The sequence below is a fragment of the Amphibalanus amphitrite genome, unplaced genomic scaffold, assembly GCF_019059575.1.
Source record: "Amphibalanus amphitrite isolate SeventyFive unplaced genomic scaffold, NRLGWU_Aamphi_draft 001783F_arrow, whole genome shotgun sequence".
NCBI lineage: Eukaryota > Metazoa > Arthropoda > Thecostraca > Balanomorpha > Balanidae > Amphibalanus > Amphibalanus amphitrite.
Window position 1 is genome coordinate 29,692 of NW_024883276.1, and position 18,950 is coordinate 48,641.

Sequence of the window (18,950 nt, forward strand, 5' to 3'; positions counted from 1 at the left end):
GGTCTCGGGCGCGCTGCAGTGCCCGGAGACGAGCCGTCGCTGCCGTCGTCGGCACCGACGATTCCACGCGCTGGGGATGCGCGCACAGCACGCGACGCGTGCGGTAACGAGGATGGATCGCGCGTGGATCCGATCCACCGGTATTGGCGGGGACTGCGGGGACGTAATGAGGATACGATGAATCCTATCACTACCACCTGGTGCTGTTGACGCTCCAGCCGTATCGTGCGTTATTTGGTCACGAACGAGGGTGGCAATGTTGCAACTTACTTTATGACATAAAATGTACATTGTTTATTGAAGGGTGCCAACTGTTGATAATGAGGTTTCGCCTGGTTTTCATTCTCAAGATCTGTGTCACCCAACATGGTCGTTTCTTCATTATTTGTTGCACTCAAGCCTCGGCACGCCATATTACTGCTTCGGAACACTTTGCTAGAACAGATTGTATATAGCATGCTATTTAAAAACCGCATTAAACAGATCCAAGTCTCTTCACTCAACGAACCTTACTGGAATAAGACTAGATCACCAGTGGATGCGATGCAATTTGAGTTTAGAACTGCAGCTAAGGCTGGATCCAGCATTGCCCGGCAAAGCGCCAGTGCCATATCGACGCTTGCCTGAATGGGTAGACTGTACCGGATAGCACAGGTGTATTGCGGGCAGCCTACCCGGCCTTTAGCGCTCAGCAATCAGCAGTGTATGGGGCTACCTGGGTTGCGGAGTCGATGGATTTTTTGGTGACTTTGATTCCGACTTCGACTCCGGCTTCAGAAATTGACTCCGACTCCGACTCCAGTTCCGACTCTGAACAACTATTTTTATTTCTCTTCCGACATGATCTTTACTATGGAAGTAAAGTTCATGTTGGAGATGTTTTTCTATACCTTGCGCAATGCACATATACCCATCTATGAATGGCCTGCAAAAGTTGAAATGGGTTTTGGCACAACCACCGTCTTCCGCTTTTTTTCGCTGAAAGCGGTCGTCCGAAACGGGAACATGGTCTATGCTTCAACAAAATGTTTTGAGAAGGTTACCGAACGTAACATTTTCAAGCAAACAGGTGTAGACTGAAGAGCATGACTTTGAGCCATGCAATGTTGACTCCGACTCCGAATCCGGGCAGAACTCAGACTGACCCCGACTTCGACTCCATAGCCCGTGGCGGCTGCTCTAACTTCCAAGAGTTGCGATCACCCACATTGTCTAATGGTCACTACTCAGTACAGGCACGTACCCAGGATTTCGCCCAGGAGGGGGCCACCTGCTTCCCAAGGGGCCCTCAGGTCACCCGGGGGCCCCCAGGCCGCCCAGGCGACCAGGGGCCCTCAGAGGTCCCAGGCAACCAGGGGCCCCCATGTGACCAGGCCCCCGCTACCAGGGGCCCCCTTGGCGACTAGGGGCCCCAGGCGATCAGGGGCCCATGCGACCAGGGGCCCCCATGCGACTAGGCCCCCCGGCTAACAGGGCCCCCTAGGAGACTAGGGACCCCAGGCAATCAGGGGCCCCCATGCGACCAGGCCCCGGCTACCAGGGGCCCAGGAAACCGGGGGCCCTCGGATGACTGCAGGGGCCCATTGGGTCATCAGGGGCCCCTCGGGTAACCAGGGGCACATAAATGAAACTTTGATATCATTTTTTCTTCCTAGTAAAAGACGTTTTATCCAGTGTTTGAAAAAATATACCGGGGCCTGAGGGGCCCCCTGAGCGCCTTCGGCGGCCGGCGCTCAGGAGGGGGCCATGGCCCCCGTGCTCCCCCCCCCCCTTGGATACGTCACTGACTCAGTACTCGATAAACGTGCACATTTTCGCTGTAGGCAGTAGGATTTCTGCGATGGCAAGCATTACGTCATGCTTACATATGTCCGCCTCGTTTTGTTTCAATTTACTTTTCCTGACTATATAGCGTTTGCCCGTCTCGGCCCTGCCTGTAAACTAAACTGGACCTTCCACGATCCTATTCGGTCCGGCCGGCACCCCGTATCTCAGTGGAAGCAGGCGCCAGTCGGACCGCAGTCAGCTGACTATACTCCACGCTACCCGGTAGCCGAGAGGGCCGGATCGATGTCTGGCTCTACCGACGCCGCCTGCCGCACGCGCTCAGTCGGCTGATTGTGAAACGCTCTGGCAAGCCACGTGTTTGGGTGTTCGAGGATATTGTAGAGTTTGAGATGGACGCCGACCCCGTGCGATGTCTTCTTCGAGCAGCCAACTTTGCGGCCATCAAACACAAGGACCAGCGGAGGAAGGATCCCGACAAGACGCCCTACATCAACCACCCGATCGGTGAGTAGGTCACCGCGGCCTGTCACGTGGTACTGTGCTGCGGTTGATTGTGTATGGTAGACGCCGTCACGTGACCGATAAGTAAGGGCGGGATTGTTGGACGGCGGACATGGCGTCATATCAGCGTGATGGTGAAGAGTGGCGTGGCGAGAGTGCCGTCATTTATTGCCATTTCTCATGCGATGCCGTCACCTCCCTGACCTTTGCTCGTGTATGGTGTCGCCCCTACGACCTATCTGCGGACGTTATTTAGGTTTTGGACAAAGATGAATGCTATGATTAATGACGTAGTTGGCCCCACTGCAGACACGACGTCAGCTTATTGTCCGGAAACTGGTCGTCGATACCACTATTACAGGCTGGCCCGACGTCATTCGTCCTGCGTAGAAAAGAGATGGTGATTTTATAGTTGCTTGTATTACGTTTATTTTTTACGCATTTTCGTTATGACCAACGACTACGCTTGTTTTCAGAAAAGAGCTATCGACGCTTTTCCCTAAACACGATACATTTGTACGTGTTAACAATTGTGCAGTGTTTTTGCCGCCTCTAACACCTTCCTCCCCCCTCTCCTACCCCCCCCCCTACACACACCCAATAACTTTTCTAGTAATTTATCAATCAGTCTCATTAGTAGTGTTTCTTCTCTTATTTGCACAGTGCCTCTGTACACATCTGTTGCTGTATGTTCAACGTCTGAGATCCAGGGATGACCAAGGCTGTGCGAACCAGCCAAGTACCTATTGGACACCACGGAGCGGGCTACCACAGCAGTTCCCCACTGTCGTGACGGTCGGCAGAGTCTACGCTACGCTGCGCACATTGCTACATGGTCATTGGTCAATTCGGACCTTACTAGAGCCATGCAAAGAAATAGGCATGCAAACCATTTTTAGACTTGCCGTTACGGTTCAATTTAATTAAAGATACGACGTCTTACCGATCACTACTAGCAGCCACTAGCACCTCCGGAAAATCGACCTTTATTGCTATACTTAGTTACAATTTACGCCATAAATACGAGCGATCGATACCAGTTCCTTGCAGGTATGGTTACATAATCGGCCACGTGACCTATCAGCCTGGCCAAATTGGCGCGCCGCAGCTAATAAGATAATGGTTCTGTAATTATGCGGCGTGGACGTTCGCCTGCCGGACGCTGCACACCGGCAGGAAGAGAAATTATCTGATGAGACGAGAGCTTGCCCACTGGCGGATCGAGCTTGAGCGTGGGGGACATACCTAGTTGAACGTCGCACCGGGCCGGGGGTGTATGAACATTGAACCCCCCCCCGCGGTTTTTTCGCAGATATATCAAAAATCGCGGCGCGGAGAGTCGCCATTTACTGCACACATGTTTAAGCATCTTTTCTACACAGACCTTATATTATGTCGACCGCATCACATCGCTGCAAGAACTCGCTCATCACCCTGGTAATTCTACAGAACATGCCCGTTTTCACGATTTGTACTCTTGCGTGAGACCATGCAAGAAAAGTACCTACGCAGTTCTCAGCCGGGTAATACGATGCGGTACGGCCAAGCCGAAGTGCGATCGCAAGAAGCGAGAGGCTGGAAGCCAATGGTATTTTTCCAGATGCGTGACGAGAACATCAAATCAGCGTCGAGTTCATCTTAAGTTCAGTGGACACTGGACAGAGAGAAAGTGAGAAAGTAGGCGACTATAATCGCCTGTATATGATAGGTGATGTGGTAGGCGATCATATGTAGGCGACTATAGTCGAGAGTTTGTGGTGCACCAGAAACGTGGGTCGACAACCGGATAACGAATTTGTGTTGCACACGCTCTGTACGGTCTGTATGGTATGAGACTTCGGTCGCCCGGCCCCACACTACACTACGGCACATATACCAGTGTGGACATCACATAAGCACGATATGGAGCGATCGAAGCCTTTCGGTTCAATTTGACCTTACGTTTAGACTGAAAAGATTCTATCATCACACCGAGCGTCTTTTTTCCTTTTCCCACGTAACCAACATAGGACAAAACTGTTTTCCCGACTGATTCCAATGCACCGGAGTGGCTGGCAGAGATGGCAGTATCCATTTAAGTCAGTTACTTCAGTGCTGTGAGGAGGGTCGGCAACGGCAGCTCTTGGTGAGGACAGCACGTTGCACTCCGTTCTTTCCGGGCGCCATTTATCCGTTCACAGCGTGCAGTGTGCGGCGCTGCAGCAATGCCCTTGTATATGTATGAGGGCGCGCGGCTAATAGCCATGGGGACAGTCCTCCTGGTTGGTTTTGGCCAGTTTCTCAGTGTTGAGACCGTAGTAGCGGAGCCGGTGGCGCAGGTCGGCGACCAGGTGCGGCTCGGGCCGCCGGTGCCGGGTCAGTATCTGCAGCGTCTGCAGGTTGAACAGCTTAAAGTCGGCGCAGGACCAGACGGCCGCATAACTGCTGTAGTCGGTGTCGACGACGATGTAGTTGGGCCCGGTGCCCAGGCTGGGCAGGTTGGTGGCCACCACGCGCAGTCGGCCCGAGTAGTGCGGGTCCACCACGCGCGCCACGCCCACCACGCTGTTGAGCTTCCCAGTGAGTAGCTTGATCTGCTGGTTCTCAACGCCGATCCGGCCGTAGCCCTGGTCCGTGTAGATGAAGTGGGTGCACTTGCCGGCCAGCGATGCCAGGCTGAAGTAGCGGCTGTGCTCGTACCACTTGCCCAGGTAGTGGTATGTGTTGAAGTGGTGGACGGCTGGTGGCGCCGGGCAGCGGCCTAGGAACGGTAGCTGGCCGCTGCTGGGCGCCAACGTGGCCAGCGCGACCAGCAGCTGCAGAGCCCTCCGCCAGGACGTCATGACGCCAGGCCGGGCAGCTGCGCAGAAACCGCGAGCAGTTACACCAGCTCAAGGTGCCGCCGGAGGCACACCCGCAAACAGTTGGCACAGCGACGCACAGTCGACTGTGCGAACGACGCACAAAGCACACTCGACTGTTTAACGGCGCACAGTCGGCTGTGGAACGGCGCAAAGTTTGCTGCAGAACGGCACACAGTCGGCTGCAGAACGACGCACAGTCGGCTGCAAAACGACGCACAATCGGCGCGGGACTCCGGCCGCGAGCGACACCAAGTCTGACGGACGGACGGTCGGTCGGGTGGGCGGGTGGTTGGTCGGACGAACAGATGGACACTGAGCGCACTCCCACACCTGTGCCGGTCCGTGGCCAATGAGGCGCAGAAGGAGCGGGACCGTATGCGGGCCGCAGTCGTCGAGACGTCCGAGCAGCGGGCCGGCCGCCGGGCCGTGACGCGTCCTCCGCCGGCCCGTGACGCGTCCTCCGCCGGCCCGTGACGCTGTCCTCCGCCGACAGACGGAGCCGACGGTCCGTGTCAAACAGGACACCGGCGGGACACCGAACTGACACAGATTTGACACAGTTCTGACACCGAGACCATACAGAGTCAGCTACTGGCACCTAGTCAGCTGACACACGCTTTTTACTTAAAGCTCAAGCCGACTGAGAAAGGTACAAGGGCAGCCAATCAGAGAACCGGCTCATACTACTCCGAGGTAGCTTCTCGACTGACGTGGTGTACCCGGTGCAACAGTGGGTGATGTTATACGCACAATCTGGTGGCCAGGAAGGCTACCTTGAGACGACCCACAGACTGACCTGCTGTAACTGTTGCAGGGGTGGCCTACGCTCTGACCTGGTCCTGGACGAGAAAGCTTCCCTGTGGCAACCCACCGACTGACGCTCTGTGACTGTTGCAGGGGTGGCCTACATTCTGATGGACGAGGGCGACGTTACCGACATCGACGTGCTGCAGGCCGCCATCCTCCATGACACCGTCGAGGATACCGACACCACTTTGGACGAGATCCAAGACGTCTTCGGCGAAAAGGTGAGACAGGAAGTGGAAGTATGTCGTGCTGACGGGATCCTAGCCAGTAGACGCCGTCATAGACCTCCCTGAATGGATACCTCTCTATTCCTTAGGTGAGACGCTGTCTTTTGAAATCTACTTTTCCAGAGACATTATGAGTGAGTACAGTCAATGGTCACCTGACCTGTCTCCCCGCCGGCCTCCAGGTCCGATCCATCGTCGCTGAGGTCACCGACGACAAGTCGCTGCCCAAGGCGGAGCGGAAGCGCCTGCAGGTGGAGCACGCCGCCTCGCGCAGCCACCAGGCCAAGCTGGTCAAGCTGGCCGACAAGCTGTACAACCTGCGTGACCTGTGCCGCACCACGCCCGAGGGCTGGGACGAGCAGCGCGTGGCCGAGTACTTCCAGTGGGCGGCGCGGGTGGTGCGTGGTCTGCGCGGCACTAACCGGCCGCTGGAGGAGCGGCTCGAGCGGCTGTTCAAGGAGCGACAGGTGCCCGACTGCTGATGGCCTGAGGAGTGGTGAATGAATGGAACCTCAGTGAATTGGACTGATGGGCCGAGTGTCTGCTGGCAAGGCCGCCGGCTGTGGGGTGTGGGCGACAGTGTACTTACCATAAAGGTATTTTTCTGGTTTCTTTATTCGATTGGTATATTTAACTATTTATGAATTGCGAACCTTTTTCCCATTCCATCCCGGTTAAACTCATTTCAACGCAGCACCTGACTGCCGTCTCCCTCTCCACTCAAGTTGGCGCCTCTTTGCTATTAAACCAGTATCAGCGAATCAATGATATATGCTATATCCAGGTGTGACCATCTTACACACACTTATCATCATCCATTCAAAAGGCATGAGAGAGAATTTCTATCTGAATCTCACTATTCACCAGTTGCATTCTGTATCCTGATATAACTTGTAAACCATGCTTATGATGGCAAGAGTGCTCAACTTCCATTGATACGACGTGCCTGAACTTCGGATTGTTGAATAAATGCTTTTTCAAAGCTTTGCTTTCACCTATACATGTATGCGGTGTGTGGCGACGGAGCTGAAGAGCTGTGCACATGCCCAATCCGTACTATCCCTAGAAAGTCGAAAACAACATATTTAGAAAAATATATCCGTTTGTGCGTTGTCAATTAACTTGTCACGTCGCCTGTTCTTCCGTTCGACCGCTTGCAAAAAAAAAAAATATTCGTCTATGCGTCTCAGATGGCCGACAGCTCTACGTTGGAAGTGACAATCAGCCCGAGTCTGTCTTAGCGAGTTTTGAGAGTCAACAGCGAGTCGGTGTCAACAGTAGCGCCGCAATTGCTCGCTTCAACGTCATCCGTTACGTGTACCATAAGGCAATCGTTTCAAACGGAAGTTGAATCTTTTGCAGCATTTTTTTCACTTTATTTTACACGCAGCTCTTCCTTTTTCCTCTGGTTTATGATGAAGGGGTGGTATATTAATGATACTGACGACGTTTTTTTTGTCTCAATGCCTGCACTCAGTGGCGCGGGAACTTCTTCCAGACTAGGGGGGGGGGGGGGCTGAACCATAATAGAGATCAACCCCCAAATCTAGTTTTCTCACCGGTTTTAGGCCACTTATTTTTCAGACCTTGGCCTTTTCAACAAAAAAAGAGAGAAAATATTTGCAAAAAAGTCAGGTATTCCGTCTCAGCTGAGTGAAGAAACTACCGTTTTGGCAACCTGGAATAAAGGTTTTAATCTGTCAAATGAGTTGCCGAGCCAGTGAAAGAGGTGGATTTTTCACTTACATGCCTTCTTCCTTTGTGACCCACAACCCCTAATTTGGGGAGGACAGCTGCTCCAACGGTTCCTGACCTCATGAAAGGTTGCGGGGCACCGCCCCCACGGCCCCAGAGCTGTGGGGGCAAGCTTCCCCCACTGCCCTCTCCCCCGGTTCCCGCGCCTATGTATGAATCTATGAAATTATGTAGGTAGATTTCCGATTTCGATTCCTCCAGCTGGGGGGGGGGGTCAAATACATTACGAGCCCCCCCCCAGCCGAAAAGTTGGAGGGGCTCAGCCCCCGCTAGCCCCCCCGGTTCCCGCGCCACTGCCTGCACTTAACAGACATGTTTCTCCTATCGTTGGCATCAAACCCATCCACAAAATACATAGATAACTCGATCAAACAAGCTCATTTAAAACAAATAACCCGCTGCTGTTTCGGTTCAGACTGCAGCTGTTGGATCACAGGAATAGCAGGGAGAATGAAAGGTGCCGGAGAATGGAAGGTGCCGGAGAATGGAAGGTGCCGAGTGGTGACTGGGAGGTCGACATCTCGTCCATCCACGTCGACGTTATCACTAGTGCATTGTAGCTTCCCCACTGGCACTCAAATGATATGACCTTGGTTGAAGGGATGTCATCCAGCCCAATATATTACAACCGCAATCACGCAACCGTACGTACAGGCACCATGTACCTCTGTATACCGAGGTCTTTATATTCAGAGGGTATACAGAGGTGTTTGCCAGTAGGGTAGACCGGGGCAAGTCGCCCCGCCGAGGTAAAACGCCTCACCGATGTTTCTCGGAACTGGCAAGGTTCTGGGGAAACATCCTCTCTTCTATAAAACGTGCACTATACGATCATTATATGAGCAGACTGGAAAGAAATTGTGATGACTATTTAGGGAGACATAGCCAAAAATGTGTTTTGGGAGTGATTTTTATGTTTTGTTGTCAGATTATGCATCATGGCGTTCTTTTATCGTCCACATCAGGTTAACGACTTTTATGTATTTTGAACAACTATTGTCTAACGCTTATCATGCCGGGTTGGTTCGTGTTAGATTATGTCTTCCTGGAGTGCAAGGCGTTGTTCTCTGACCGAACTACGTGATGGGGTAAAACGCCCCAGTAGGTCGCGGGGCAAAAAGCCCCATGGGGCGTTTTACCTCATGTGTTGTTCGGACTACCCACTTCCTAATGTTCGGTAGCTGGCGAACGGTATGTTTCTATGCATTTATATGTACTTTTCTCAGCAACTGGATGGCAAAGGAAGTATTTTGTTAACATTTGCATTGTAATAATTTATTATTTGGCCTTGTGAGGCAGGTGAAAAACCTGCTCATACAATAGTGTCGTAGCTGAACACCTGATAGGATGGAAGGTGCTAACTTCAGTGCCGTGCCTCCCAAGGTCTAACGGACCTCTCATATGAGATTTAGTCAACTAGCATGTTTAATCTTTAATCTAGAGTATGGGGCTTCTTGCCCCAGGCCGTGGGGCGTTTTGCCCTGGGCTTGGGGCAAAACGCCCTATTTGCAGTTGCTTCACAAATCAGTTCCTAGCTGGGAGTCCGATCATAAGTGAATGAATTTGAGGGGTGGAATTTAAAGTAAAATGTCCAAAGAACGCATTGAGCACAAATTTGGCCTTTCAGGTGATATGGGACAAAAGTTATGTAGCAAAATAAATTATCTGGGGCGTCTTGCCCCAGGCTACCCTACACATATTTTGGTTCTATAATATTACTAGAGTCATTCGTTCATAATATTACTTATAATATTCGTAATATTCGTTCATTCTGACGGACAGCTCTGATAAAACTTCGTGGACACTTTGTTGTTCGTTGCTCAACTTCGTTGCTGAAGTGATTCATAGGCAGCATTTTAAACGATTTACTCACACCGGTAAATGTCATTCCTCACGTCAACTCTGAAGCGATATTGCGGAGACGCTCATTGCTTGTGAAGGTGGTATTCATTTGATATTGTTTATTTCGAGATACATGTTCGCACATCGCACATCGCATAAGACAGTTTGTTCATTTGAATAACATGTAATGATTGAAGAGGTGTGACATGAGACCCTGAGTCAAAAGTCACCCGATTTCGACACGATTAGCTCTGAAGCACCCCTCCTATGAATGCTTTCAGCCCTGTGTTTATATTATTTCTCATGCATTTCGAATTACCCGTTTCTAATAAAGCAACTGTCAATAACAGACCCGTATCAAGACATGACAAATGAGGGCTGCCAACTTAATCGGGGTAAGCTGCTGGCCAGCACCATTCAAAGGACTGAAGTGAGTTCGATTCTTGCACTGCTGTTCACAGCACAGCCGGTGTCGTGATAGGGCCTGAGTCCTAATTGTAGCTGAAATGAGTCAACTTTTTAACACTTGGTCAAAATCAGCTCCAGCCTGCCCTCTCGTCTCATCTACCCGAGCAGTAAAATATCATATGCAAAATTCATACTTCAGTCCTCAATGTAAAATTGCAAGCCGTGATAACTGATATAGGACAATGCAGCAATCGAAACAGTAGCGTGTGTTTTGCTGATTTTCATCAAACTGTCTTCTATAATTTAACAGTCTGCAAGTTGCAACTGACATCGTCACATCGCACATCAAAAGATTAAGCACATACATTCCTCGATGACTAACTACATGCCTGCTATGATGAGCTAGACCCAAGAGGCATCATCATCCTTCAGGACCTCCAAGGCTTCCCTGAGATCACTCTCACAGCTGGAGAACCATCAGAGCGGCTCCATCATCGGGTCCACAGCCCGACAGGTCGACCTTCTCAACACCGGCGAGCACCGACTGAGTGAAGGGCAGGAACTTGACCCGCTCGAAGCCGAGCTTGACGAGCGCTTTGCGAGTGTAGGGCGAGGTGGCGACATCGACAACAGCTTGGCAGCCATGCTGGCGGCCCAGCTCAAGGCACTGGCGTCTGAGTTCAAATGATATGCCCTGACGGCGATACCTGAAAGGGTAAAACAAAAATTTCTTAGGAATCCATGTCACAAGAATGAAGCATAACATGTTAATTCTAGTGTCATATGCAGCAAATGCACGTCACCAATTGACAGTGTTCAACACCTTAGTAAGAAAGCATATGAGATAAGAAATGAAGTTCAAATACAGCCTCACACTACTCACCTTTTATCAACGGTCACGATATTCAGATTGAGCACCTTCTTGACTCCGAGATCCTTGAACACATCGTATCCTTCCTCTGCCTGGAGAAGGAAATCAGCAATGAGGCGGCATGCCTCGGATTTGTTTTGCAACGTGGCGTCGAGAGCATGGGTCGGCTGGTCGAGGGTGGACATGTCACACAGGCAGACGCCGGCCACCGTGCCTGTAGCGGCGTCCACCGCCAGTCGCGAGACTCTCCAGTCGTGGGAGGTGATGATCTCCTTCGCTCGGCGACGGTAGTCGTCCAGCTGGCCGCCCTCGCAGTTCCGACACAGCTTCAGACTGCCAACACGCAGCAGCGAGAAATGTCATAGGGCTGTCCACCATACAACGCATAATTCACATCGGCACATTTTCAATTTCAAGTCTCGTAACACACTGAATTGACTATTTCCTGCAATTTCAAACTAAAGAGCATCAAATGAGATAAGCATCTTTCTTTCCATCCTACAGATCATACCTACTGTTGAGGTACAGCAGCAAAGAACAGTGTGTAACACTTACAGATTTTCATCCTTCGCAAAGTTTTCTATCAACAAGTCTTCAATTTCTTTCAGCGTGACGTTCCCTAGAGAACAATACTTCATCTTTGCTGTGCTGTCTCCGCCTGCGAACAGCACATCTATGTAGTCATTCAAAGAAATGACGTAGAGTCAGTGTCGGACGCCGTGCTAGTCTGACCTGCCATCAACGGGGCTGGTCACTGGTCACTGGTCACTGGTCGGTGGTCAGGGGTCACTGGTCACTGGTCAGTGGTCAATGGTCAGTGGTCAGTGGTCAGTGGTCAGTGGCCAGCCAACAAGGAGCACAGGTGCCGCCCGCGGTTAAAGTAACTGGGTGTCTTCCCAATGAGATATATGACGAGGCTATCGCACGGCGTTTTAATTCAGAATTTGTATAATTAACCAATTCATAGCTTGTGAGGTAGTAGGATGGCGAAACTCCTCCTTTCCTGTACGGCGAGCAGGATCTGGAATAACCCTACAGGGCTTGACAAAATTCAAGCGGCACCCGCTAGTTTCATCAAAGATGACTTAATCGTGAAAATGTTTAGACGCACGATGCATGTAGCGCAACATTGGGACGGATGTTTGCGCTAATTGGTACTGATTAGGGCCGGCGTCTATCAACACTATTAGAAGATTATTTTGTCCATCGCATGTCACTTACCGTTCTCCATGGTATTTTAGCGATACAATTGCAGAACCAAACGATGCAACAACTGTAAATTGAGACGATGCAGATACTGCAGACCAGTTCGTGTACTATGGAAATATTCTGCTGGGGTCCTGAAAAGAAAATATTTCTATTAAAAACATTACAGAATATGGAATGGCAGAGGAATGGCAGCGCACCACTGCCAACCGACGAAAGGAAACGCTGTCGCTAATGCAGAACGCCCGGGCAGAGTATACACATTACATAAGATTATTTATTTAATATCATCGCTGTTCATGCTGCACATGTCTGCTCCACTGACTCGAACTGAGCCGGAGCCGCGTCTCGTCCCCACCTCAGCAGCAGGGTGCAGTAGCTTGTTTAATTATCTTTCAATTCTGTTCAGTCCTGACCGACCAACCGAGCATGCTTTGCAAGAAGTGAACGTCGTAAGCACCTTGTGACTGCACCCAGTCAGCGCCCCATAACTAATGCAAACTGCAAAGGTCGTGCCGATGTCTGTTTTATGTCATGCTGCTTGCCGGATGTGCGCAGTGTGCACCGCCCACCGAGAGAGCACGCATGATGAAGATTGAAGAGGACCATGCAATTGCAGTTGCAATCACAGTCATTGGCGGATCCAGAAAGGCGGCCTTGGACGCTGCAGAGGCCCCCAAAAGGTTTCTCCAAATGCCAAATACTCCTTCAAGTGCATAAAAAATTGATTGCTTACAGTTGGAAGAAAATATTTGTTCTGATAAAAGATTTTCCTTTTCGTTCTTTAAAGAAAAAACAGGTATATTTCCATCAACTGGATCGAATAACACCCGACTGGATGGAATAGCGCCCGACTGGGTCAAATAACATAATGCTGTATAGTGGCAGAGGAATCGACATCCCGGCCAGTCTGATCACTCCCGCCTTCATCGAGGTGCCGTCCGTGACGACAGCAGAAGTCACACCCCAGCACTAACTCGTACATCCGTCCCTTGACCACTGCCGCGATGGGAAGGGCGAATGACTTCCTCTGGATTTTGACCGTCAGATCAGGAAATGCACGCGATGTGAGGCGAGTCACCGCCTGCCCCTCGCGTCGTCTAAGATGGCGGCGTAAGCCGGCACATCAGCTCCCGCTGGATTTGCTCCTGGAGACAATCGCGAATCATCGTGAACTCCGCCCGGGATCCACCAGAGCCCAAACCTGCCGTGTTACCAACTGCACCTCAACCACCGATGCCGTGATCTGGGACCCCGATGGACGCCTGGCCGATGCTTGTCCCTCAGCATCGGCCGCCATTCCCTGACCAGTGTTGACCTCAGTTGACCTCATTTGACCTGACCCATGGATAAGTACACCAAACAAAGAAGCACCAAGTGACATAATGCTAAGTACTGATGATTCAGAGCACAAAAGTGATAAAACGAAGCGGATATATCCAGTATTCTCCGAAATGAATATTTTCCCATAGGCTTAGCATTACGACGTAATGACCTCTAACTGACCTCAGGTCAGTAACATAAAAAAACTAATTATATGTTATACAACTTGGTGAAATTAGCACATCCTGAAAGTTTGAAGGAAATCAGTCCAAAACTGTGAGTTGGACAGGTGCATAAAGAAAATTGAAATTTGACCATGACCTTGTACCGGTTTTTCTGATTTGGTGACCAGATCCAAGGTTACCCGGACCTGAAATTGTCAGGACATATGTAAAAAGGCTGCCTCATAGGCTGTGCCAAATTTCATAGGCTCATCGCATCCGAAACAACGGTCACCGTTTTCAGTGGACTGACGGACTCTTGTCTGAGTACCGTTCACGCGCGCCGCGTGTGACCGACCCGGCCGCAGTTATAACAGCGCAGGTTGATCGGGGTCGCGGCTGTCGTTAGAGCCACAGCTGACTGACCGATCGGCCCATAGGAGAGCTGGCCAGACGGTCTTTCCCCCCCCCCCCCCACCCCCAGCTGCCTGCCGTTTTGGCCAGATTCTCATTAGCTCACGCAGCATCAGTCCGCAGCAGACCTGGTAACCGGTTCTGCGACACGGCTTAGCGAGCGTCATTTGAACGAACGACATTTGAACGAATCGAATCATTTTCAGCGATTATTCTCAGCGATTGACTTTTTGAGCGATTGTGAATTCGGCGAATTCAACTATGACGATTATCAACTAAAGCGAGGACCAGAATCAGCGAAGCCGGTTTGAGCGATTATATTGGGGTCAATGGGAGACTAACTGAGCGAATGCAGTTAATACAGAAAAGACATAGGACGACAGAGGGAATGCTAACCACCAATAATAAGCTGGATTGGTGGCACAGGGGAATCCAGGCAATATTGTACAAGGACCTCACACAATTACTGGAAATTCGTAAGTACGATGTTTGGGAAAAAATAGTTTTGCAGCTTGGGGAACTGATCCAAATTCAAGCATAAGGATGTTGCGAAAAACAACACAACCAATGTAAATATCTGAATAAATGTTTGGCAAGAACGGGGACAAAATTGACCTGTTGGATATTCACTTTCAAGAATAGACTTAGAGACATGTTAGTGTGGAGAGCAAATCGATATTATAGGATTAAATTGGACTTACTTCACAAGAGAATCGTTTTCGGTCGGAGCTTTCGACATGTATTACATGTCCTCTTCGGCGAAGGTCGGTAATCGGGGCGAAAATAAAACGTTCGGGTCGAATCGATTCGCATCATTAGGCGACACCAAGACGGCCTCCCGCCGTCCCACAGTCCGGATGTACGCCGACTCGAGCAGCAGTCGCATCTGGTAGTGGTTGGCTCGATTTAGTACCTTGACCTCATCGAAGGTCACCTGCGAAGGTCACCTGCCTTCGATGAGGTCAAGGTACTAAATCGAGCCAACCACTACCAGATGCGACTGCTGCTCGAGTCGGCGTACATCCGGACTGTGGGACGGCGGGAGGCCGTCTTGGTGTCGCCTAATGATGCGAATCGATTCGACCCGAACGTTTTATTTTCGCCCCGATTACCGACCTTCGCTGAAGAGGACATGTAATACATGTCGAAAGCTCCGACCGAAAACGATTCTCTTGTGGAGTAAGTCCAATTTAATCCTATAATATCACTTTCAAGAATGTAGCAATAAATTTGGAGCTCAATGCTTAGACATTGAACGTGACATCTGCCGTTTCATTTCGGATGATCATGGGAAGTTTCGACAACACTTTGTGTCATTTATAACTCACAAACGTAAGTTGAAAATACTCCGTGACAGGACGATCAAGTGTTTCTGACAATCGCTCAAATAGCAGTCGGCGAAAAAGGTGTCACCGACACAAAGCTTTCGCTCACATTGATAATCGCTATATTTGATAATCGTTGAACTGCCACTGAAAATGGTTCGCTCCAATGCCGTTCGCTCAAATGACACTCGCTAAATTCGCTCGCACCGCTGGTAACCGTCTGTGCCTCCAAATGGGCCAGCCGGCGGCGCCATTCTTGCCCAGTTGCACCGGTAAATGGGCTAGCCTATAGGTTATAAACATCAACTTGGGGTCCGTGACTCACTAAACCCAATTAAACGAACGTAATTTTTACACCAAACGAAATCTACCATCTACTCCCCCAAAAGAATTGACAAATTGCCGGTCGTTGCTACCTACCTTACCGTGCCCCTGGACCCTGGTTGACCAGTTCTGATCTGCACCTAGGTCGCGGTGTCCTGCAGACTGCACCAATGTGTTACGTTGCACTTTGTTTATTATTGACACAGTCAGCACCGTGAAATTCCAGGAGCACGTCCTCACTGCCTGCTGCCCGTGAGCAGACAGCCGCCAGCGCTCACCCATGGTAATATACAACCGTTCATCAACTGGACGTAGCCGACGAGCTTCCCAGCCATGCCGTTAGGTGGCAGCAACTCCCGCTAGCTCTGCCGAGCCCCAACCTACATAGTACATACCTACATGTATGCACATTGCACAGCCCTCAGCAAACTGCGTGGTAGGTATTCTTCTTCCGACAAAACCGATAATAACTCAAAGGCTATGTTATTAGTCGATCGGAACTCATTGCAAAGAGATGTGCCATGGTCCACTTATTCGATTGGGTCTATCATTAAATGAACCTACCTATACGCAGGGTAACTTTTAAAGGGGGGAAAGGGGGAATTTCCCCCTTCGAAAATTCCGCTCCCCCTTTCAAATTGTGCGTGAACGGGTAGGGAGGGAAGGGTGAATTTCCCCCTTACAAATTTATTTTTGAGCCAATTTTCAATCAATTCGCTACTCAGATTCTATAATCATCGTTGATCAGACTCTAGTCAACAAGCAACGTTGCTGGCGCTTAGATAATTTTCAATTTGATTGAGGTTCCATCCAACCATTTTACGTTCAGTGCAGCGGGAACTCAAGATTTGACCCGATACCGATCGGATGGTCGGTGGGACCGTCTCTTGTCTTGTCTCTTCCGTCTCTTCGCAATCACTGACATATCGCTACAGGCGTCGGCGTAGAAACCGGCGGGGGACGGGGGTCATAGTAGCGGCGGAACGCCTTCAATTAAGGGGGGGGGGGCGCTGCCAACTTTTGGTCCCATTCTTTCCATGCAACGCTGAACGCCCATAGGGCTAATGTTAAAATGCCAAAATCAAAGGGGGGCACGGTGCCCCGGTGCCCTCCCCGTTCCGCCGCCTATGGGTCATGACCTCTCCGAACCAAGGGTCTTCCTTCGAACCATGGGTCCTTCAATCGGTCTTGGCCTAGCAAAAATAGTCACGTGTTAACCTCTCTATTTAGAAAGGCGCTACTTGATGTTTGGCCAGGGCAATAGGTTGATACTACTGATTGACATTTGCAAGGGCGCAGTCAAGTTGGGACCTCCCCCGCCCCTTACCGCCAAGGTAGGTACCTACCTACGTATAAGGGGAAGATGGGGAACACTGCCCTTTGGGGAACACCGCCCACCCCGATATCAGAAATATGAAAAGGTCTAGGGCGACAGCTAACTGTCTTTTGGCAGCGTAACGTCAACAGAAGAGCAGGTATGGGCAGTGCCCGCATTGGTTTAGGTGATTTGCGAGAAATTCCCAATTTTACGTTTCGTTAATCCGTTTTACATATACTTTTTCTAGCAAAATAAGCAGAAGAAAACTTATCTTATTTGACAGATATTAGTCCTGAAGTAGTATTTTTTGCCCACACACAGAAATATTGAGCGGAAAAACGGTGTAATTGAAAGTACCAAAAGGAACATTTTTTTGGTGTAAAATTACTCTGTTTTCTGGGTAAAAGAACACTTAAATGTGTGTTTTGCTAGCTTCGGAGTGCTTCACTATTGTGTAGGAGAACCGCTTTCAGTGTAACTTTACCGCGGATCTCGCGTTACATTTACGCACAAATATGTGTTTTTGGTAAAAAGTACCAAAAGGAACACTCGCGTGGTAATCGTACACAAATTCATGACGGTAAATTTACACAAATATGACGGTTATTATAACGATTTTTTTCTGGTAAAGCTAATGTTGGGCCCGCAAAATTTGTAACGCAAGCGACACGCGGCGGGACGTTGTCGCCAGCCGCGAGCCTAGCTAAATGCAACGAAACATTGTGATGCTCAATGCCTACCCCATGCTGCAAACACGTTTGTTTGTTTGTCGTTTATTGTTAAGAATCGACATCACATCTGACGGAAATAAAAGTTAGATTAGCGTATATACCTTATTATGTAGGTATATAAACTGATATTTCACAACGCATGGGCGCCGCTACAGGTCGCAGCCACCGCCCGTCTCCCGTCAACTGTCCGTAATTAATTAATAAATAAAAAATATATCATCTGTACGCACTACTTCACTGTGCCAAAATTATCGTTCATTTAATTAGCCATCGGCTCTCTGTTGCCTATCTGGCAAAATATTAGCATACCAATACCTAATTAACCCTAGAAAAGCATGAAAGTGCATCCATTATTTTCATAACACGACAGCAGCTCAGTTGAAAAATTACAAGCCCACCTTAGCACTCCGACAAAGCTGGATAGTTCCAGCAGCTCCTCCAATGTCGCTCCGCTTCAGATTTCAGACTCGGTCTTGATTGCAGTTATCGGACGATGACCACAATACAGTATTTCACTTATTATTCACTTAGTCACTTATTACTCAGCTTATTATCGAACTAGATAAACACCACAGCACTGGTTTATCTCACTGATCGCACAAGAATGGGCAAACCCACTCTGCGCACTGCAGCCACAACACTCCCCCGCCGGCCCCCGCGGTCCCCGGCGCACAACTGACAGATTGCGAAAATGGCGCCGCCGCCGTCAGCATATAGCTCAAAATTTCGCTAAATTTACACTGGTTGACGTAAACAAACGGTGCTCTGGATGTGTACCGCAATTACCAGTGCGACACAACACTCATTCGCGTATGGATACACTTGCTTTGCATGGAAACATATCAGTTAGGTATTTGAACATCTGTTATGCTGTTACATTATCCTGTTATGCGTAAAGATGCTTGTGTGGTGTAATAAAACTGTCGATGTTTGTTAGATAACCAATAAACGTCGTATAAAAACAAACTTATTCTTGATGCCTTTACTTATTATGGCGTTGTGCGACGGATACCTTGCTTATTTATCACGAAAATACTTAAACTAAAGATATTTTACTAAGTGAAGCAGAACTTTGAAGCTAATTGAACTATTTACGAGTATATTGA

General features: G+C 49.7%; 2 protein-coding genes across 2 annotated transcripts; one reads left to right on the forward strand and one right to left on the reverse strand.

The window, feature by feature from the left end:
* Positions 1–2,053: 2,053 nt before the first annotated feature.
* Positions 2,054–7,153, forward strand: LOC122375150 (guanosine-3',5'-bis(diphosphate) 3'-pyrophosphohydrolase MESH1-like). The gene is made up of 3 exons (XM_043354358.1): positions 2,054–2,292; positions 6,030–6,160; positions 6,349–7,153. The coding sequence occupies exons 1-3, from the start codon at positions 2,178–2,180 to the stop codon at positions 6,646–6,648; spliced, it is 546 nt and encodes a 181-aa protein (XP_043210293.1). The 5' UTR covers positions 2,054–2,177; the 3' UTR covers positions 6,649–7,153.
* Positions 7,154–9,995: 2,842 nt separating this feature from the next.
* On the reverse strand, positions 9,996–18,294 carry LOC122375148. The gene is made up of 5 exons (XM_043354356.1): positions 18,243–18,294; positions 12,264–12,382; positions 11,598–11,700; positions 11,055–11,375; positions 9,996–10,878 (listed from the first exon to the last, which is right to left on the reverse strand). The coding sequence occupies exons 2-5, from the start codon at positions 12,271–12,273 to the stop codon at positions 10,632–10,634; spliced, it is 681 nt and encodes a 226-aa protein (XP_043210291.1). The 5' UTR covers positions 12,274–12,382; positions 18,243–18,294; the 3' UTR covers positions 9,996–10,631.
* Positions 18,295–18,950: the final 656 nt, after the last annotated feature.

Coding starts and splice junctions, on each gene's coding strand:
- LOC122375150 (XM_043354358.1), top strand. CDS start 2,178: ATGGACGCCGACCCCGTGCGATGTCTTCTTCGAGCAGCCAACTTTGCG. Junction 2,293..6,029: donor CTACATCAACCACCCGATCG/GTGAGTAGGTCA, acceptor TGACTGTTGCAG/GGGTGGCCTACATTCTGATG. Junction 6,161..6,348: donor AAGACGTCTTCGGCGAAAAG/GTGAGACAGGAA, acceptor GCCGGCCTCCAG/GTCCGATCCATCGTCGCTGA.
- LOC122375148 (XM_043354356.1), bottom strand. Junction 11,376..11,597: donor TTTGCGAAGGATGAAAATCT/GTAAGTGTTACA, acceptor GCGTGTTGGCAG/TCTGAAGCTGTGTCGGAACT. Junction 10,879..11,054: donor ATCGTGACCGTTGATAAAAG/GTGAGTAGTGTG, acceptor TTACCCTTTCAG/GTATCGCCGTCAGGGCATAT.